Source organism: Notolabrus celidotus, chromosome 16 (assembly GCF_009762535.1).
Source record: "Notolabrus celidotus isolate fNotCel1 chromosome 16, fNotCel1.pri, whole genome shotgun sequence".
Classification (NCBI taxonomy): domain Eukaryota; kingdom Metazoa; phylum Chordata; class Actinopteri; order Labriformes; family Labridae; genus Notolabrus; species Notolabrus celidotus.
In genome coordinates this window covers 11028180-11045038 of record NC_048287.1, presented here as the reverse complement: position 1 = coordinate 11045038, position 16859 = coordinate 11028180, and the positions used below count along the sequence as shown (strand labels likewise).

Sequence of the window (16859 nt, the reverse complement as noted above, 5' to 3'; positions counted from 1 at the left end):
GGAGGCCGCTGTGTGAGTGTGTTAAAGATTTTCAGATTTCAACATTCAGTCGTGGAGATTATGTCAGTGTGACAGCAACTGGGAAAGATTCTGCAATCAGACCTTTTTAAGGACATCTCAGCTGTTGAGCTTGTTTCTTTTTTTTTTTAAACAGCAGAGTGATAAATGAGAGCTGGTATCAGCGCTGATTAATGAAGTCTTCATTATCTCCTGTTTTGCCTCTGCTTTTTCATCCTCTCTCTCGTGCGCTCTCATTGTTTTGCCTGTTAGCTTGCACCAGTTTGTGCTTCATAATGAGACAGGGAACAATGGCAGAGTACTTTTTCACTTCTCCTTATTCGTCTTCTTTTGTCTGCAGCCTTGATGAAAGTCACTCTCTTTTTTCATCTCCCTCAGCAATGCTTATTGATTCTTAACTATGAATGGTGATGGGAATGAATGAGGAGACTTTTCTACTTTCAACACGGCTGACTTTTCACTGTGTTGAGTTTGTGGGCGTCTATAAAAGCAAAACATCAATTTAAAGAGTTCAAATGTAGGTGAATTGAAATGACATGACAAAGCTGATGTTGGGTGTCTGTCTCTTTTGAGGAATGGCGGTTGTAATTCTGGCAGTGTGCTCATCCTATTAGATTGTATCTGTTACAGAAATGAAATAACCCTCAGTTAATTTGATTTGGATAATATTAGGCTAATAGAAGAGTGCAGCGCGCTGTGCTGAATATAAATCAAGCTAGCAGATTTTTATACATTCACAGCCTCAACCTCTAGATGTGAAAAGGTCTGGATTTCAAGGTAGTCTTTCTATTCTTATGCCCTTCCTTTTTTCCTTTCTCTGACTAACACTTGACACAAAATAGTACAGCAATTACAAGAGCCAGCGACAGTGCAGTGCAGGAATTCAACACTAAGTGACACAGATTACTTTCTTCTGGTAGTCGCGACGCAATAATGGAACAGCATACATCGATCATCTCAAGGAAAAGAGAAAAGAAGTCAAAGTAATGTTTGAGTGTTTCTGAGACTTGTAAGTGAGATGCCAAGCTTTTTCAGCAGCAGTCATAAACAATTTTCTCAAGGTGTTTTGTGCCTGTGGAGTCTAACAGCTTAGACAGAAAGAAATGTTCTCAAATCAAGAGCTGTTTCTTAATACTTTGGGACAAAACAATGACGATATTTCAGTCAAGAGGAAGGTGTTAAAGGGTATGCCTTGGTCAAGTGAACACATTTGACACGTTACTTTCAAAGCCTGCTAGTTTTTAAATGCTCACCATTAAGACATGCTAACACAGGGCTGTTAAAGCTTTGTTAATGGAGGGGTTTTATTCAACACAAAGGAGACCAAGCTGGTGGTACTATCAGTATTTGAAGCACATAGCTCCAGGATGAAATCTTTCAACAACCATTGTTCAAGGTTCATCAGGAAGAATCCTTAAAACTGCTTTAAAATGTGTTTCTTTGAGAATTAAATCCAACAACTCATAGCTTAATATCTGAAAACTAATGGCATCCCCACCAGCCCCACAAGTATATGTTGTCATTTTGGTATGTAGACAACGTTAGTTTGTTGACACAGTAAGCATAGTTTACATGGCATTGTCCTTAGCTTGTTAGCATGCTAATGTAGTGTTCAGTTGGTTAAAAGCCTAGCTTGTTAGCTGTGACTTAAGTCTGGTTGAGACCAAAATTATGAATAAATTAAAAAAAACTTAACACTTTCTAACACTCACAAACAAACAACACTCACAACCAATAGAGGGAAGCCCAAACCTGCTGCATGCTGCAAATTTATTTCAAAGCAACAATAGGCAACAATATTTCATTAAAATTTTTGTTAAAATAACAACTTTTGATGATGGCTTACATGTAATTTACAATATCAAATTTGAATGTCTCTTTGAATAAATGTGTTAGTTAGCTTGAACAAAACTAGTCAATCACAACAAGTTGTACAGCCTTGCATCATCTGTGTTGGCATCTCTCTCTCTTTCGCTCACTCGTTCTCTCTTCTGTCCTTGTTGGTGTTAAGAGCATAGTGGCTGTGGGCACACACGTTACCTCTTTTAACTTTTATGGGACGTACACTGATCAGCTCTCCTTTGAGTGAGTGACTAGTTGAGTGGAACTGACAATTTTGCAGTGACAACGTTCAGCATACATGTTTGTTGCATCGTTTCAGCAGACGGAGAAAAAGCAGAAGGTTTTCATTCATTTGGATGTTCATGTTGCTTTCTGCTGCTAAGCCAAGAAGACTTTTTTGTGGAGGCCAAAACTTCTAAATGGAGCAGCTTGTTACCTCATTTTCTAAATATTACTTAGCAACCACCAAAATTCTTGTTATGAAGCATGTTTCTGTTAAATAAACTAACAGATATGTACCCTGTATTTTGTTAGCTTGATGGTTAAAAGTCTGCATGCAAATAGACAGGTTTAGAGCACTTGCTCTCGCTCTGACTGGGAGTAAATGGTTGTACATGAACACGGTAGAGTGGAATCCCTGGGTGCATGAGACTCTCAGAAAGAGGAGAAATCACAGTGAAGTACCCCAGGATCAAGAGATTCACCTCAATGATGGTAGTTTCAAGACTTCATTTAGGATGAGTTGGGCACAGTTTGAGAGTCTGTCTGTCAGACAGTCACCGGGGCTAGAATGAAAAAATGACCCACCAACACTAGGATGTCTGTTGGTAGTACTGTTTCTTAGCATTTTGAGCCAAGACTCCTGCTTCTTTTAGAAACAACTGGACAAAGACACATTAAATCTGACTGGGGGTTTTGTTTTGCCATCTCTACAGTCAGGTCATGAACTAAATTATTTTGCTCTCAAGTGCCCTTTTAAACCAAACCTTAATGGAGTCACCCACAGCAGTCTGGATCCAAACCAGGTCTCCCGTGTCCCAGTCTCAATAGGTGTGTATAATGGTAGAGACATACCACATAGTGCTGCTTTGAGACTTTTCCATGAGTGTCAAGGAAAAAATCTCAATAATAGACTTCGTTGGATCACTTAAATAAAATATTATATAAAAAAACCTTCTGAGAACGCTACTGTATCATCCCCATGGAGCTCTATGCTCACTTCTGAGCCTCTCTGTGCCTAAGTGTGTCTGTGCATGTCTGCGTTTGATGTGTGTTGTTGGTGCTGGTAGAAGCACAGCCTGCAGGAGGAGGCAGCACACATCCAAACACATTCTCTAAAGTATTTTCAATGCCTGTCACTTCTCACCTATTGCGCAGCTGTGTCCTTTTGGCCAGCAGTGACAGGACACCTCTCTGCACAGCACAGTTTTCATCTCTGTATCTGTATCTGTCTCTGTGTGGTTTTCACCTGTATGTGTGCATGTGTAAAATCCTTCCAAATATTGATCAATGCTACATGTGGCTCAGTAGACATTGAGCCTACATTTTAACTAACTGATGTAAACACTTACTGTTAAGCCAGGATGACTGCCAAACTATTTATTTTACACCTTAATGAGATTAAGTGTTATTAAGCCTGCACCATCTGTTCAATATGAGACTTCTTCAGACTGCTGGACTGATAGCAATGATATTAAGTGTATCTAATTGGGAAATGCAGGAAGGAGAGGAGAGGGAGACTAGGGAGACTAGGGGGAGGTAATAGTGTGATGGACTTATTAAAACTACGGAGGTATGAGGGAGGACAAGCAAAGAAATGGAAGCAAAGGAATCCGGAAAGGAAGGATGGAAAGGGAAGGGAAGGAAATGATAAATGGAAAGAATTCTAAAAAACAAGTGAGAGAGAAAGGGAATGGATGGGAAGAAGGAAAAGGTAAAGACATGGAAGGGGGAAACACAAGGTAACAAAGAAAGTAAAATAAATGGAAAGAGGAAAGGACAAGAAAAAAGTAAGGGGATGCAGAGAAGGAAGGAGGATGAAAAATAACTGGGAGGAGGAAGCAAAAAGTAAGAAAGGTAGAGGAAAGGAGTAATGGAAGGGAAGGTGGAAGAAAAAGAAGCTGGGGGGGAAGTAAAGGGTAAATGAAAAGAGATAATGATATGGAAGGAAAGGGGGAAGAAAGTAAGAAAATGAAGGAAGTGGAAGAAGGAAAGTGAAAAATAAATGTAGGAGAAAATAAATAGAAATGAAGGAGGGAAGAAATGAAAGGGAAGGGAAGAGGAGAAGAGTCGGCCCACCTCTGTATTGGCTTCACCCTCAAGCTTACATGGCAATCCTACATCAAAGCACCATGGGAAGCCACACACATTCACACATGCTGTATGCAAATGCACGTATACATTTTGCATGTATGCTTCATTTGCATTTTAACCCTGCTTACATTTGTTTCTAAACATATTCAACAAAACACACACGAATAAGTCCCAATCTCCTTGTACTACTGACACGTTGCACCCTTAGAAGAGGAACCAAAGCGATCACAATTAAAGTTCCCAGAAGACATCTCTCTCTCTCTCTCTCTCTCTCTCTCTCTCTCATGTAGGAACACCCATGTGAGATTTATGCAAAGATGCTCCACATGTTGTAACCTAGTTCACCAAGTAACCTAGCAACACTCAAGTCAGCTGGTTAGAAGTGTGTGTGTGTGTGTGTGTGTGTGTGTGTGTGTGTGTGTGTGTGTGTATGTGTGTGTTCATGTGTGCATGTGTGCGTGTGTGTCCATCCTCCCTGTCTGTCATGCTGCCTGCCTGCCTGTGATTTGCATATGTGGACCCAGCTGCAGTCAGTGTCCATCTGCGTGCAGTACTTGGAGGAATTCGAGTTGAGTTGAGTGAGTGTTGGGAATCCACCAAAAGACTGGCAGAGTTATACGGTACAACTTCAGAGATCTCATGGCATGTTAGTGTGTGAGTGGATTTTTGTTTGTATTTTGTCTTGGCTGTAGTTTTTTCTTCTGTGCAGTCACCTACAGTCTAACACATTGGATGTTCTTCAGGGTGTCTAAGATCACTGACAGTTCAACAATGATCTTGTGAAAATAGGTTGCCTCAACAAAATAATCATTCTGGAGCTTTAGAAGGTTTACATGGATAAACATGGATTGGAACATTTCAAGGACTTTGTGCATGTTGCAAATTTGGTAAAGGGTAATGACTATGTGTGTGTGTGTGTGTGTGTGTGTGTGTGTGTGTGTGTGTGTGTGTGTGTGTGTGTGTGTGTGTGTGTGTGTGTGTGTGTGTGAAACTGAGAAGAGCTTAACAGTCCTGGTTTACAAGCACACTGGCAAAGTCTAGATTGGCATTCTAGCTTTTAGAAACTACACTTCTTTTTCTGTTCTAACAGATGGCTATTTCTGCTCATCCTAAATAACAATTGAAATTATTATTATTAAAAACAAAGTTTCAGAAGGCTTGCAAAATTAACTTATTTAAATGAATGCTTAACTTATATTATATCCCACCTTCTACACCTAATTAGATGTCTGTCTGTCTTGCTGAAGTTTGAAAATAAGCTTGCTGTCCAGTCACTCATTAGCTAGCAACAACCTTACTTGATGCCATTGCTTCATTAACCATATCTCAAACCAAATACCTTATGTGGCATCTTTGTATTGCTAGATAGGTAGTGAGTTGATAGGCTAGTTGCTAAACAACTATCAACCAATATTAATTTCATTTCTTAAATTAATCCTTTTTTAATCTCAAAACCAACCTGCTATACCTTATCCATTTATCTATGGCTAGCTAACTGGCTGTTAATCTAGTTGCTAAATAGCTAGCAGGTGTTTACTTTGTTTCTTATTCAGTGTGTCTATCTTTCTTTGTAAAGTGGTTTTGGTAATAATGATAATGTTACTAATTAGTAAAAGTAAAACAGCATAGTCAGGTAAATAAAAAAATCATCTGCGTCGACAAACTTTATGACAGCAGGAGGACGGTTAAAGCAGTGTACAGTGTGTATGTACCTGTCTTGCGTATATATCCGTCTTGATTCTCCTTTGATTTGCGGCTTCTGCATCTCCTTTTGATTTTCTGTCAGGTGAGTTTTTACTACAACTCAACATGAGCGGGACTCGAGAGAGACGGAGGGAAAAAGAAAAAGAGCTGAGTATTGAGAACAGGTAGCAGGGACGGGGAGTAGAGAAGAGAGCAAAATAAAAAACAAGGAAGGACATGTAAAGGAATGCACAAAAACAGAGGAGGAGTAGATTAAAGAGGGGAGAGAAGGAAAAACAAGAAATGGAAGGAGAAAGGATGACAGAGTAATGGACACTGAGCTTCTGTGTGTTACATCAAAGCAAAATAAAAGCATAAATAAGACAGATTTCCTGAGGGAGGTTATCTGATGACTGACCCTCTGAATGAGCCTGTAATGCTTTTCGCTCATTGACTTTGCTTTCTGTTTATCCATGTATAATATCCCTGATAATGTCCTCTCATGTTATTTGAGGTAGAGAGAAAAAAATGTAGGCCAATTACAAATGAGCGGCAATCTGCTAAGTGGTGTTGGTATTTTCCTTCTCATTAAGGCACAGTCAGAGGCCCTCTGAGGATGTTCTCAGTGGGATAAACATACAGCTTTATGCTTAATGTCTATCTTCATCATGTTCACTGAATCAAAATAGTGAATTCTGGCTGAGGATGAGCTGTTTTAAGAAAAAAAGAAACAGTATTGATTTCTGTAAAAGCTGCAAGGCAAGTAAGAGGAGAATAGAAGAAGAGAACTCACCATATCCTTTTGTAAGAGGAAGAAATTTACCCAAACAATTCATGCCAATTGAGTTTCCTTTTATGTGATATCCTTGGTCAAATAGGATTTGCTTCCTCTGCAGCTCTGTAATTATATGTTTGCTTTGGAGTTCCATGTATTTCCTGTAAAATGAAAAGAATGTAGCTGCTGTAAGTGCCTCATAAACATTGAGATGAGCTTTTGACCCGCACCAACACTAAAAACCTACATTTTCAAAATGACACACTTGCTGTTAAATGACCTCTATCTGAGCTCTTGTGCTGGTACATGAGGGGCTTTCAATCTTACAAGGAAAAATCTTCTCTTCTTCTTCTTGTAGGGAATGAAGTGGTCGATAATTTGGTGCAGGGACTGAAAGTGGAGACTGTAGCTCCAGTTTCCTATGAACAGTCAACATTGATTTGTTTTAACAGGGTTTATGCAGGACTTTTTAAGTCTTGAAGAGAACTGGATAAGGCTTCTTCAAAAGGAGGCATTGGTGAGATTCACTCAGCTTTTAATATAGTATGTATTTAATATAATATAGAAAAAAATGGTTCCTCTTGCCAATTCTGGGCTGTCAATTGACAGAGGGGGGTGTTCAATTCAGTTTTTTGGGGTTCACCTAAGACTGTATAAAATATACAGTCATTAAGACCTAGTATCAGTGACCTCACCTCTTTGTTCCTGAAGTAGATGGCAGTCGCCATATTGGAGTACTGGCTCAACCTAACTTTAGGTCAACATAGCAAGAGCAAAGCGGTGGAGTAGAAAACTTCCACAGGTTTCATTTCTCAAGACCAGAGGTTGCTGCTTGTGTTTCACTCAGAACCTACAGGCCAAACCTATCACTGCTGTTAGCTACAGTAGCTAGGAAGCTATTTTGTATTTGATTTAACACTACTTCCACAGCATGGATTCTCAGCCTCTGTGTGGGACAAATTTATATTAAACTTAACATGTCAACTCACTGCAATTTCTATCAGTTTAGAATGCTGACAGAGACTAACAGAATTGTGTTGACGGGCATAGTTGAAATGTGATGCAGATTGACTGATATGGCGTTTGCGATCAGGTTGTCCCTAGGGTGGCTTTTGTTTAAAACAATTTTGTGCTGATATGCAGGTCTGGTAAACGGATCAAGCATGTTGCTAAATACGTTAAAAAAAAACTTGCTGGACAGTCTTTTCTGTTAAGGTGTTGCCAGTAGAGGTGTGAAAATAAGATATTAGGGGGTGGAAAGGAGAGTAGAAGGAGAAATAGCAGTTTGAGAAAAGAATATTGGAAGGATGAGAGATGGGAAAACAGGGCAAGAGGAGGAGGAGACTCACAGAGCAAGATAGAGGAATTGCCCCCCAGGCACTCTTCAATTTTTGCCCTTATGATGGGAGCATATTTCCCCTGTGCTGTGGCCATCATCTCTCTCTCTCACACACATTCGATCTTATACTCTCTCTGCCTCTCACTCCAGCATTTCCACTCTGAGTTTTGTGCTGCATGTCTGCTGTGTTTTTCTTCCTCTATCGCTCTTCTCCCCTCCTCTTAGGGGATTGTCAGCCATTTTTACCAACACCTAATCTTGTTTCCAGAGTGTGAATGTTGGTTCACATGCATATCTTTATTCATAGTTGATGGAAACATGTTTGAGGCCTTAAAGTGCCTCATAATCTTTAAACTGTAAGCAGTTATCTTTTATTTTCTTCATGTTTCTTAGCATTCATTTAAATTTGGCCTCACTCAAGATATGCAGTTGTATTTTTCGAACCCTCTTCTGTGGGTCACCTTTGAAATACCCCATCTTTTCCATCATCCTTGATTCTTTTCGGACCACAATGGGTTAGCCACGGTAGCTTGACTGTTAGAGAATGTGCGTGAAAGTGTGTGTGTGGTTGGGTGTGTGAGGACAGGCAGTGGAAAAATTAAAATAGACCATTCATGGCTAAAAGCTGAGAAGAGCAAATCAGCCCTTCTGCCAGTTTCCCAGCATGCACGTCTCTCTGGCTTACAAAGAAGGAAGGGCTCGCCAACAAACAGCTGAGCCAATCCTCTATTATTTCCATACCCATATTTATACATTGTGCTATTGTCTGTCTCATTCTTCATTATGGGAGTGCAGAGCTCCAGTAGTTAATCGCATCTTTGAAGTCTACTGTACTGGCACATATGGACAGATTCCAGACTAATGAAAAGTTTCTCATTGTTTAACTACAAGTCTGTAAAGACCCTGTGCAGTTCACCCTCTGCTTCTTTTAAATGAGTCGGCATATCTGCCCCTGACCAAGCTGTTTCTACATTCATTGTATCTGTAGTCAAACAAAGCCAGTATTCAGCCACACAACTATCTGCCTAGCAGCATTACCCTATTTCAAGAGCTGCCAAGAATATGGCTATTTCCCCAATGATTATGTGGTGCTGTCTCCCATTCTGGTGGCACAATATAACTCTATTTAAAGTACTACTCGTGACAATTTCTATGTTCTCAAATGAAAAGTTTGATGGCTTGGTAAATACACTTAGATGATTTAGTTTAGTGTAAGATGAGAGGATTGATGACACTGTCCTGTCTGTACATTAATAATGGAGCCACCATACAGCTGATTAGCGTAGCTTAGAACTAGCGTCAAAACAAAAAGTAGAAACATGGCAGTAGCACTTAGCCAAGATTTACAATGTATGTTGGCACATTAAACTAGAAAATGTTTTATAACATTTTAATTTCAGAGAATGTTTGTTGCCTACAGGGTAAAGCTAAGATAACTGTTGGTGACTGTTTTTAGCATAGACCATAAAAAATGAATGTATAGTCTCTGTGATGTCACCCATTGGTTTATTAATCCAAACTATGGTGGGATCCATATTTAAAAAAACTGACTGAACCAATTATTAAGATCATATAGAGACAGGCAAAGAGTCAGAGCTGAGGCCTGCTTTATATGCAAATTAACCAACATGCAAATGTTTTCATACCTTCTAGCCTTAATGTTACTCCAACTAATGTGCCTAAAAAAATTCACCCCCTGTACAATGTCAAACACTAGATGAATGACCTTCATACCCAAAACCATTTTAAAATCAGGCTGTCAACATGTTTAATTTTGCTGTAAAAATTGATATTTAACATGGGACTTGATTAGGAGTCTTCTGTTTTAGCAGACAGCCTCAAGTGGACACTTGAAGAACTGCAGTTTTTTGCACTTTCGCATTAGGTTTATTTTCATCACCAAAGGTTAAGCCTCTTACATATGACAATTCCACAACAGCGGAACAGAGTTCCAATATCAATACGTCTTTGTACATGCATATTTCGCCCCGAAATATTGGAAGTATTAATACAAAATATGGTGTGATATTGGTGTCCCAGTGATTACATATCCAATTATGGGGTTGCGGAAGCTGAATCATGGCTTGTAAACACACAACTGAACTGTTACATACACACACACTCAAATGTGTAAGTACACCATAGACTGTATCATAAATGGAAGTAGTATCAGTGACATCACCCATCTTTTTCTGAACCGCTGTTTCGAAGCCTATCACCGGTGGGTGCAATAATAGAAATGCTGAACTCAACCCAACTTCTGTCAAGCTAGTGTGAGGTGACGAGGCGAGCCTTTAGCTTTCTCGTTAACAGCTACAGTGTTTCCGTCTGTCAATCAAGTCAGCTGTGCCTCTCATTATGGAAAACTAGTAAGCTTGCTCAAAATGCTACTGCTCACCTCCTGACTGGCAGGAAAAAGAGGGAGCAAACCACACCTGTGCTGCGTGCTCTCCACTGGCTCCGGGTCCGCCACAGGATTGATTTTAAAATTGCACTTTTAACGTACAAGGCCCTAAATGGATTGGCACCATCCTACTTGGCTGATCTTCTTCATGTTCATAATCCAGCTCGAGCACTGAGGTCAACAAACCAGCTGCTCCTGGATGTGCCTAAAACATGGCTTAAAACCCGGGGCGACCGGGCCTTTGCAGCAACAGCCCCCAAGCTCTGGAATGGCTTGCCACTCCAATTACGGTCGGCCCCCACTGTTTTAAGTCTTTGTTGAAGACCCATGTCTTCTCTTTGGCCTTCTCCTCGTGAGGAGGACATTAATATCCTGATATGTTGTGTTGTTTATTATCGTCTTCAAGTATGTTTTACTTTTTACCTTGTAAAGCACTTTGGCCAACACTGTTTGTTTTTAAATGTGCTATATAAATAAAGTTGACTTGACTTGACTTGACTTAATATCTTCAAAACTGCCGCCTTATCAAAAAAAAAATCACCCCCTGTACAGTGTGTGCCCAAAGGGTAATGAGATATTTAGACTAAACTAAAATTTTTGTACCAGGCTGTAAACATGTTTTTTTTCAGCTGTAAAGATCGGCTTTTTCCAATTCACGTGTATGTGTTTTCCAGTACTTCTGGAGCTAGCCAAAAGTGGACATTTGAAGAACTGCAGTTTTTAACACCTCCGCATTGGCTTCAATTCTCATGACCTGAGGTTGCCGCTTGACGTACACACAATGCTAGCTCCAGCGCTACACACTACTACCTTCTTTCTCCCAATCTGTCTCTGTTTCTACCTCCAAGGGAGGAACCAGGGGCGAATCAACTTTTGCCCACTATTTTGTCCCGGTGTATTACATATTGCAAACAAGGCATAATAGAGGTGTTCATAATCTGCCTTGAAATTAGAACATGTTAGAACCTTTAGAGTAAAGGCTACCCTAAACTATCCGAGTGCTAACTATAGCTTCATATTTATTTTACAGACAATAAGATGGTTTTAGTCTTCTCCCATTTCCCGAAATCTTTTACTTTTGAAGTCAATTTTACATTTTATACAAAAGTATATCCCAGTACTTTTATCTTTCCTGGTGTTTCAGCTGCTGAATTTTCCAGTATTCCAGTGCTGTGAAACACACTTTGACCCACTGCTCACCGAGATGGCAGAGAGCGGGCAGACTCAGCTGTTAGCAAAGTGGGTCAGAGCAGCTGGCATGATCACATGAATATTTAAAATGAAAGAGCTACAGACTGAAGCTTCTGTAACATCACGTCGATGCCAAGCAGTGTTAAACAATGACAACATGTTGTACCGCTCCAAGTCACAATTTAGCAGCTTCTGAGAATTTCTGCCACCACTGTGAGGCGGGGCAGTTTTTTTTTTTTTTTTTTAAATGATTGGAAATAAAGAGAAAAAAATAAAAAGGTGCAGAGTAAAACAGTCTGGAAATAAAGAGGAGGAAAAGGAGTTATTGCCTCAAATATCTTAAAGATATGAGGAAGGAGAACACTATCAGATGACAGATGGATCTGTAGAGGCCCAATGATGAAGAATGGGAACACACTTTTCAATTAACTCAACACAGAAGTGCTGACAGAGAGCCAGACGGACTGACAGCTTAAAAAAAACAGAAAACAAAGAAAGGAGGAGAGCATAGGGAGGGAAAGACATGACTGCAGGATGGATAGAAGTAGGTCAGGAGGAGAGACCGAGAGGAAGCCATTGAGAGACCTCTCTATCTCTTCAGCTGTCTCACTGCACACGGGTGGCTTTGAAACATGTGCGCACACATCCACACACTCAGGAACGTGTGTGATGCTGTGATTGACAGCTCCTAGCCGGCAGCCTGCTCCAAAGCCAAGAGTTCATAATAAACAGAACATGTTTTAATTTACTCCTCCAGGCAGAGCAGTTCTGCTCACTTTGCTGTCTATTCATAAACAGGACCACACACATGCAAGTACACACTGCTAAGGGTATGTATCTTACCCATCATTTCATATTCTGTGAAAGTATTAAGAATTTTTAATTAAAGTGTGAATTTCTTTACTTTTTGTGTAAAGAAAACTCCACAAGAGGGTAAAATCCTTTTTTTGGCAAATTCATGGAGATTGTCTCTAACCCTCTGGCCTTGGGGTTAGCTATTCCCATGACACAGGCTGACTGACATTTCAGAACCACAGTTGCTAGGAGACACGCTGTCAACTGATGTGACTTAACCAAGCACAGTCCTGTACAGCCTGCAAACGACACATGGCCTCGCCACCTTAGTGCCAGGCTGTCACTAGGTGTGGCTGTCTGAGTTCTGTCCACAGTGGGACGTTGACTTGGAAAGGCCCGTCGTCACGGCCACACCAATGACACGGACGGCTGTGGGAGAGCTTCCTGGGTGGCGGCACTCATTCAGCCAATCAAGCCAAACAGGCCACGCTCTATTTAATGATTATCCCAGCATCTGTCCTCCTATCTCTCATCACTGTGTGAAAGCTGACGAACGGGAGCGCAAAACACACTCGCACGTGGAGCTCAGAGGGTGCCATCCAGCAGAGCCGCTCGATTCCTGCTCTCATCCTGTAATTTCATCTCAATATAATCAAATCTAGAAATGAAGGGAAACACTCGAGTGTGTTATAAACAGGCTTTGCGCATATGATTCATTACATAGTTCGCAGAGAACGTTGTTATTAGAGGATGTGATTATAGCAGTAGCAATTAATGCCAGTACAATGAAATACATGATTACCACATTTGAAATGTAATCTCTGCTTTCATCTTCATCTTGTGCTGTTAGAAAGAAAAGCACTATAAGCAATGATTTATCGTGTTGCAGCTCTGTTTACTTTTACTTACCACAAACAGAGACGAGGTTCACATCATTCTACATTCTCACTGCAGCTTGGAAAAGTGTATTGATTTCATTTCCTGCTTTTGTTTTCTTAGGAAGATCAACTCCTTTCTCGCACTTTTATTTCTCAAAGGCAACAGTAGTGTTTGTATATGTGTGGTCACCACGAAATTATGAATCATGTTATGTTAATTGACAGCAAATATGTTTGTGAAAATGCTTGGATGCCTGCCGCCTCTCTATCTTCTCCCCATTAGGATGCAGGTGATCAATAAAAACACTGTTTTCCTCCGCTGTAAATCATGTAAATGCTCAGAGACTCCCTGCGGGGATGGAGGAGAAAGGGATGGACAACAAGGAGTGCTGGGCTGATAAATGTGATGATAAAAGGGAGAGTGGAGGTGTGAAGCAGGAGAGCAAGGCAGAAACTGAACAGACAGAGAGAGAGGGAAAAAGAAGGCTAATATTCTTGATTTATCAGAACAACAGCCTTTGAGATGAATGAGAAGAAGGCAGCAGTCTGTGGCCGCTTATTGCCACTCGCAGGATGAATGCTCACTCTGCTGCATTGTTTGTCTGCGGTTAGGTAAAAACTGAAGTGCAGAATCAATAAAAATGTTAATCAGAATAAGGAAATAACATTACTTTCACTTTCATTTTAGCTAGCCACTTGATGGAAGTGAGACCACAATCTAGAAATCAATCTAGAAATTCTATTTCTTTTTGTTGTGATTCATCGGAAGGTTGCACCTTGAATTTGCCTCCACTGCACCTCCCACTTTTGAGTCTCACATAGGCGAATACAGCGCAGAGCCATGATATTGGTTATTTACAATGGTACCCTACTTAGAATCAGACATCTGCTTTTGCATTTTAAGAGCACAAGTACAAGTCAAGTGTCTTCTTGTGTGTATATCATTAAGTTTGAAGTCTCAGTCGCTATTGAGACAAGTGATTAAAAAAGATCAGCACCTGTGTAATGAGACAGAAAAATATTTGTGATTGCAAGACTGAGCAATCAGTTAAATATTTTGATAGGTTCTTACTTTGATGCATAAATAAAATGTATTGAGTCCCATGTGTACAGATATATGTCCTAAATGCTGACTCTTTTTGTGCCTACAGGTGAGACCGGTGCAGCCCTGTCACGCCCACAGCGCCCCCTTTCGGCCCGGACGGCCCACCACGCCCCGGCGCCTATGAAAGGGTACCATGTCAGCCGTAGCATGTCCCAGCACTCCTCCGGTGGTGGCGGAGGAGGTCCCTGCCACTGCTCCCCTGAGGACTGTGACGGCCCAGGGAGGGACTACTACCAGGGTCACGATGGCCACTTCTACCCTCCAGGAGGTCCGGCTGAGGCCTTGGCGCTAGAAAGGCATCATTCCCACTCTCACTCCCATTCCCATAGCCACTCTGGAGGGGGAACCTTCCCCCGCTCCCACCCCAGCCAGCACCCACCTCTCCAGTCGTTTGACTCTTGCGAAGAGTGCCTGTCCTCGGGACATGGAGGGAAGATGCATCGCATTCCTCCAAACCTGATGGACCAGTTTGAGAAACAGGTGCCCTTTCATCCCGATGGCTTCCACACACTGCAGTACCAGCGTACCACCAGTGGGGGTGCTGAACAGCGAAGTGAGAGCCCCTCGCGTATCCGCCACCTCGTTAACTCAGTCCAGCGCCTATTTGCTAAGTCCCATTCCTTGGAGGCTCCATCTAAAAGGGAGTACAACGGCACAAGAGGAGGAGGGGACTACCGTGGAGAGAGGGGGGGAGGCCACAGGAGTGGAGGGGAGGATGGAGGAGGCCACTACTCAGGCCACCAATCCCGCTCTACCAGGAGGAACAAATCTCGAGAGCGTAGCAAGAGTGGAGACTCACGACACGAATCAGGTAGACGCCACCGCAGCCGGACAGCGGGGTGGTGGAGCTCTGACGACAACTTGGACAGTGACAGCAGCTTTCTTGTCAGTGGGGGCAGACGAGGGTATCCCAGTGGACACGAGAGCCTGGATGCAGCCATCCAGGAGCTCACCATGAAGAGGCCCAAGGATCGTGGTGGTGGGCCTTTGCCTGGGGAGTGCATGGCCTGTACCACGATGGCTCTGGCTGGGAGTGAACCAGGAGGACACCATGGGCATCAAGGCCACTCTATGAAAAGGAGCACCTGGTCTGCCATGACCGTGAGTCAAGCCAGGGAGGTGTACCCTTCTAGGGGATCAAGCTATGAAAAAGCACTTGTGCCTGTGGAGAGTAAAATGAAGGAGAGGACCTTCCACTACCTGCAGGTACGTGTCTATCTGCTTGTTAAAACCAGTGTGCGTGCTTGTGATGGAACAGTGTGTCAGTGACTTTATTTACTGATGAGTACTTATCTTTAGCAAAAAATAAGGCAATAAAGCAAGGTGCCTAAGTATAAAGACATAATATGTGCATAATGTTGTCTAATGGAGGTTATCCCCTTGCTCACTTTTAAAAGTTTTCATCTACACATTTGTTTTTGGAGTTCAGATTCATTTCCAGCAGAAGTAGGTTTTCAATGTGTGAGCATCCATAAATAAGATAATCTCTGTTAATCATTCATTTTGACTTTTTCTTTGTTTTAGAATGAATTCACTTGCTGTCTGTACAAGGGATGTTCACATTCAAACTCGATGGTTAAATGTTGTCACATGCAGAGAAATTAGGTATCTAGACTACACTGGTATTTTGTACCAGGCTGTAAACATGTTTATTTCTGCTGTAAAGATCGTCTTTTTTGAATTGGTGTGTATGTGGTGTCCGGTACTTCCGGAGCCAGCCTCAAGCGGATCCTCGATGAACAGCAGTTTTTAGAACTTCCGCATTGGACTCATATTTTTAGACTGGAGGTTGCCGCTTGGTTGTAAACCAGAACAGATGAAAGATTGTTCCTCATGGCACAGTTCCTGTTTGGCAGTATTTTGATCTAGAATATTGAAATGAAGTTATATATAAGATCTTTCTTGTTAGACTTGGATCAATGTGTAACCTGCACAGGTATATGAATTCCGAATTGCAAGGGAGGACCGGAGGCTAGGGATGCTAGCTCTGCTAATGTTAGCCACACTGGTTGGCCTAATTTGGTCAGCCTAATTTGCAACATTTAATCATCCCTTGTTAGGCTATGTTAAATAAATTCTGCTCAATTTCGACTGTTTCACGGTGTTAGCTTTTGACAAGTTGACTGGCTACATTTTGTTAAAATACTAGGACATTTGTGGCTTCCTGGTCTAAACATTAATGATAACTCTGCTTGCATCAAGCCATATGGCTTACTGTGTATAGCAATGCTTCATAGTACAGATTTAAAGAGAAATGCTAAATTAGAGCTCATGTGTAGTAGACATCCATGATAAAACACTTTATGTTCACATGCCCTTGTTAGCGTGATGGAAAAATGTTCATCCACGGAAATTTTAAAAGATAAGATTTCAAATTGAGGAAGAAAAATGATGCAAGATTGGGAAAAAACCTAAATATAACTTAACATTTTAAGCATGACGCATCAACATTTATCATATGTACCTATGACACTTTTAACTGTGTCTCTCTTGCTCAATAATTTAGAACTCCTCAC

General features: G+C 41.3%; 1 protein-coding gene across 2 annotated transcripts in view; it reads left to right on the top strand.

The window, feature by feature from the left end:
* The first annotated feature begins 4680 nt into the window (after positions 1 to 4680).
* dlgap3 (discs, large (Drosophila) homolog-associated protein 3) overlaps positions 4681 to 16859 on the top strand; it is a 40352-nt gene continuing 28173 nt past the window's right edge. Inside the window, exons 1-2 of one of the 2 annotated variants that reach the window (XM_034704240.1) lie at positions 4681 to 4741; positions 14390 to 15549. In XM_034704240.1, coding sequence (XP_034560131.1) covers positions 14464 to 15549 — 1086 coding nt within the window. In that variant the 5' untranslated portion in view covers positions 4681 to 4741; positions 14390 to 14463. Of the gene's footprint in view, positions 4742 to 14389; positions 15550 to 16859 lie in introns of those variants that run through there. The other variant, XM_034704241.1, reaches the window with a different exon arrangement.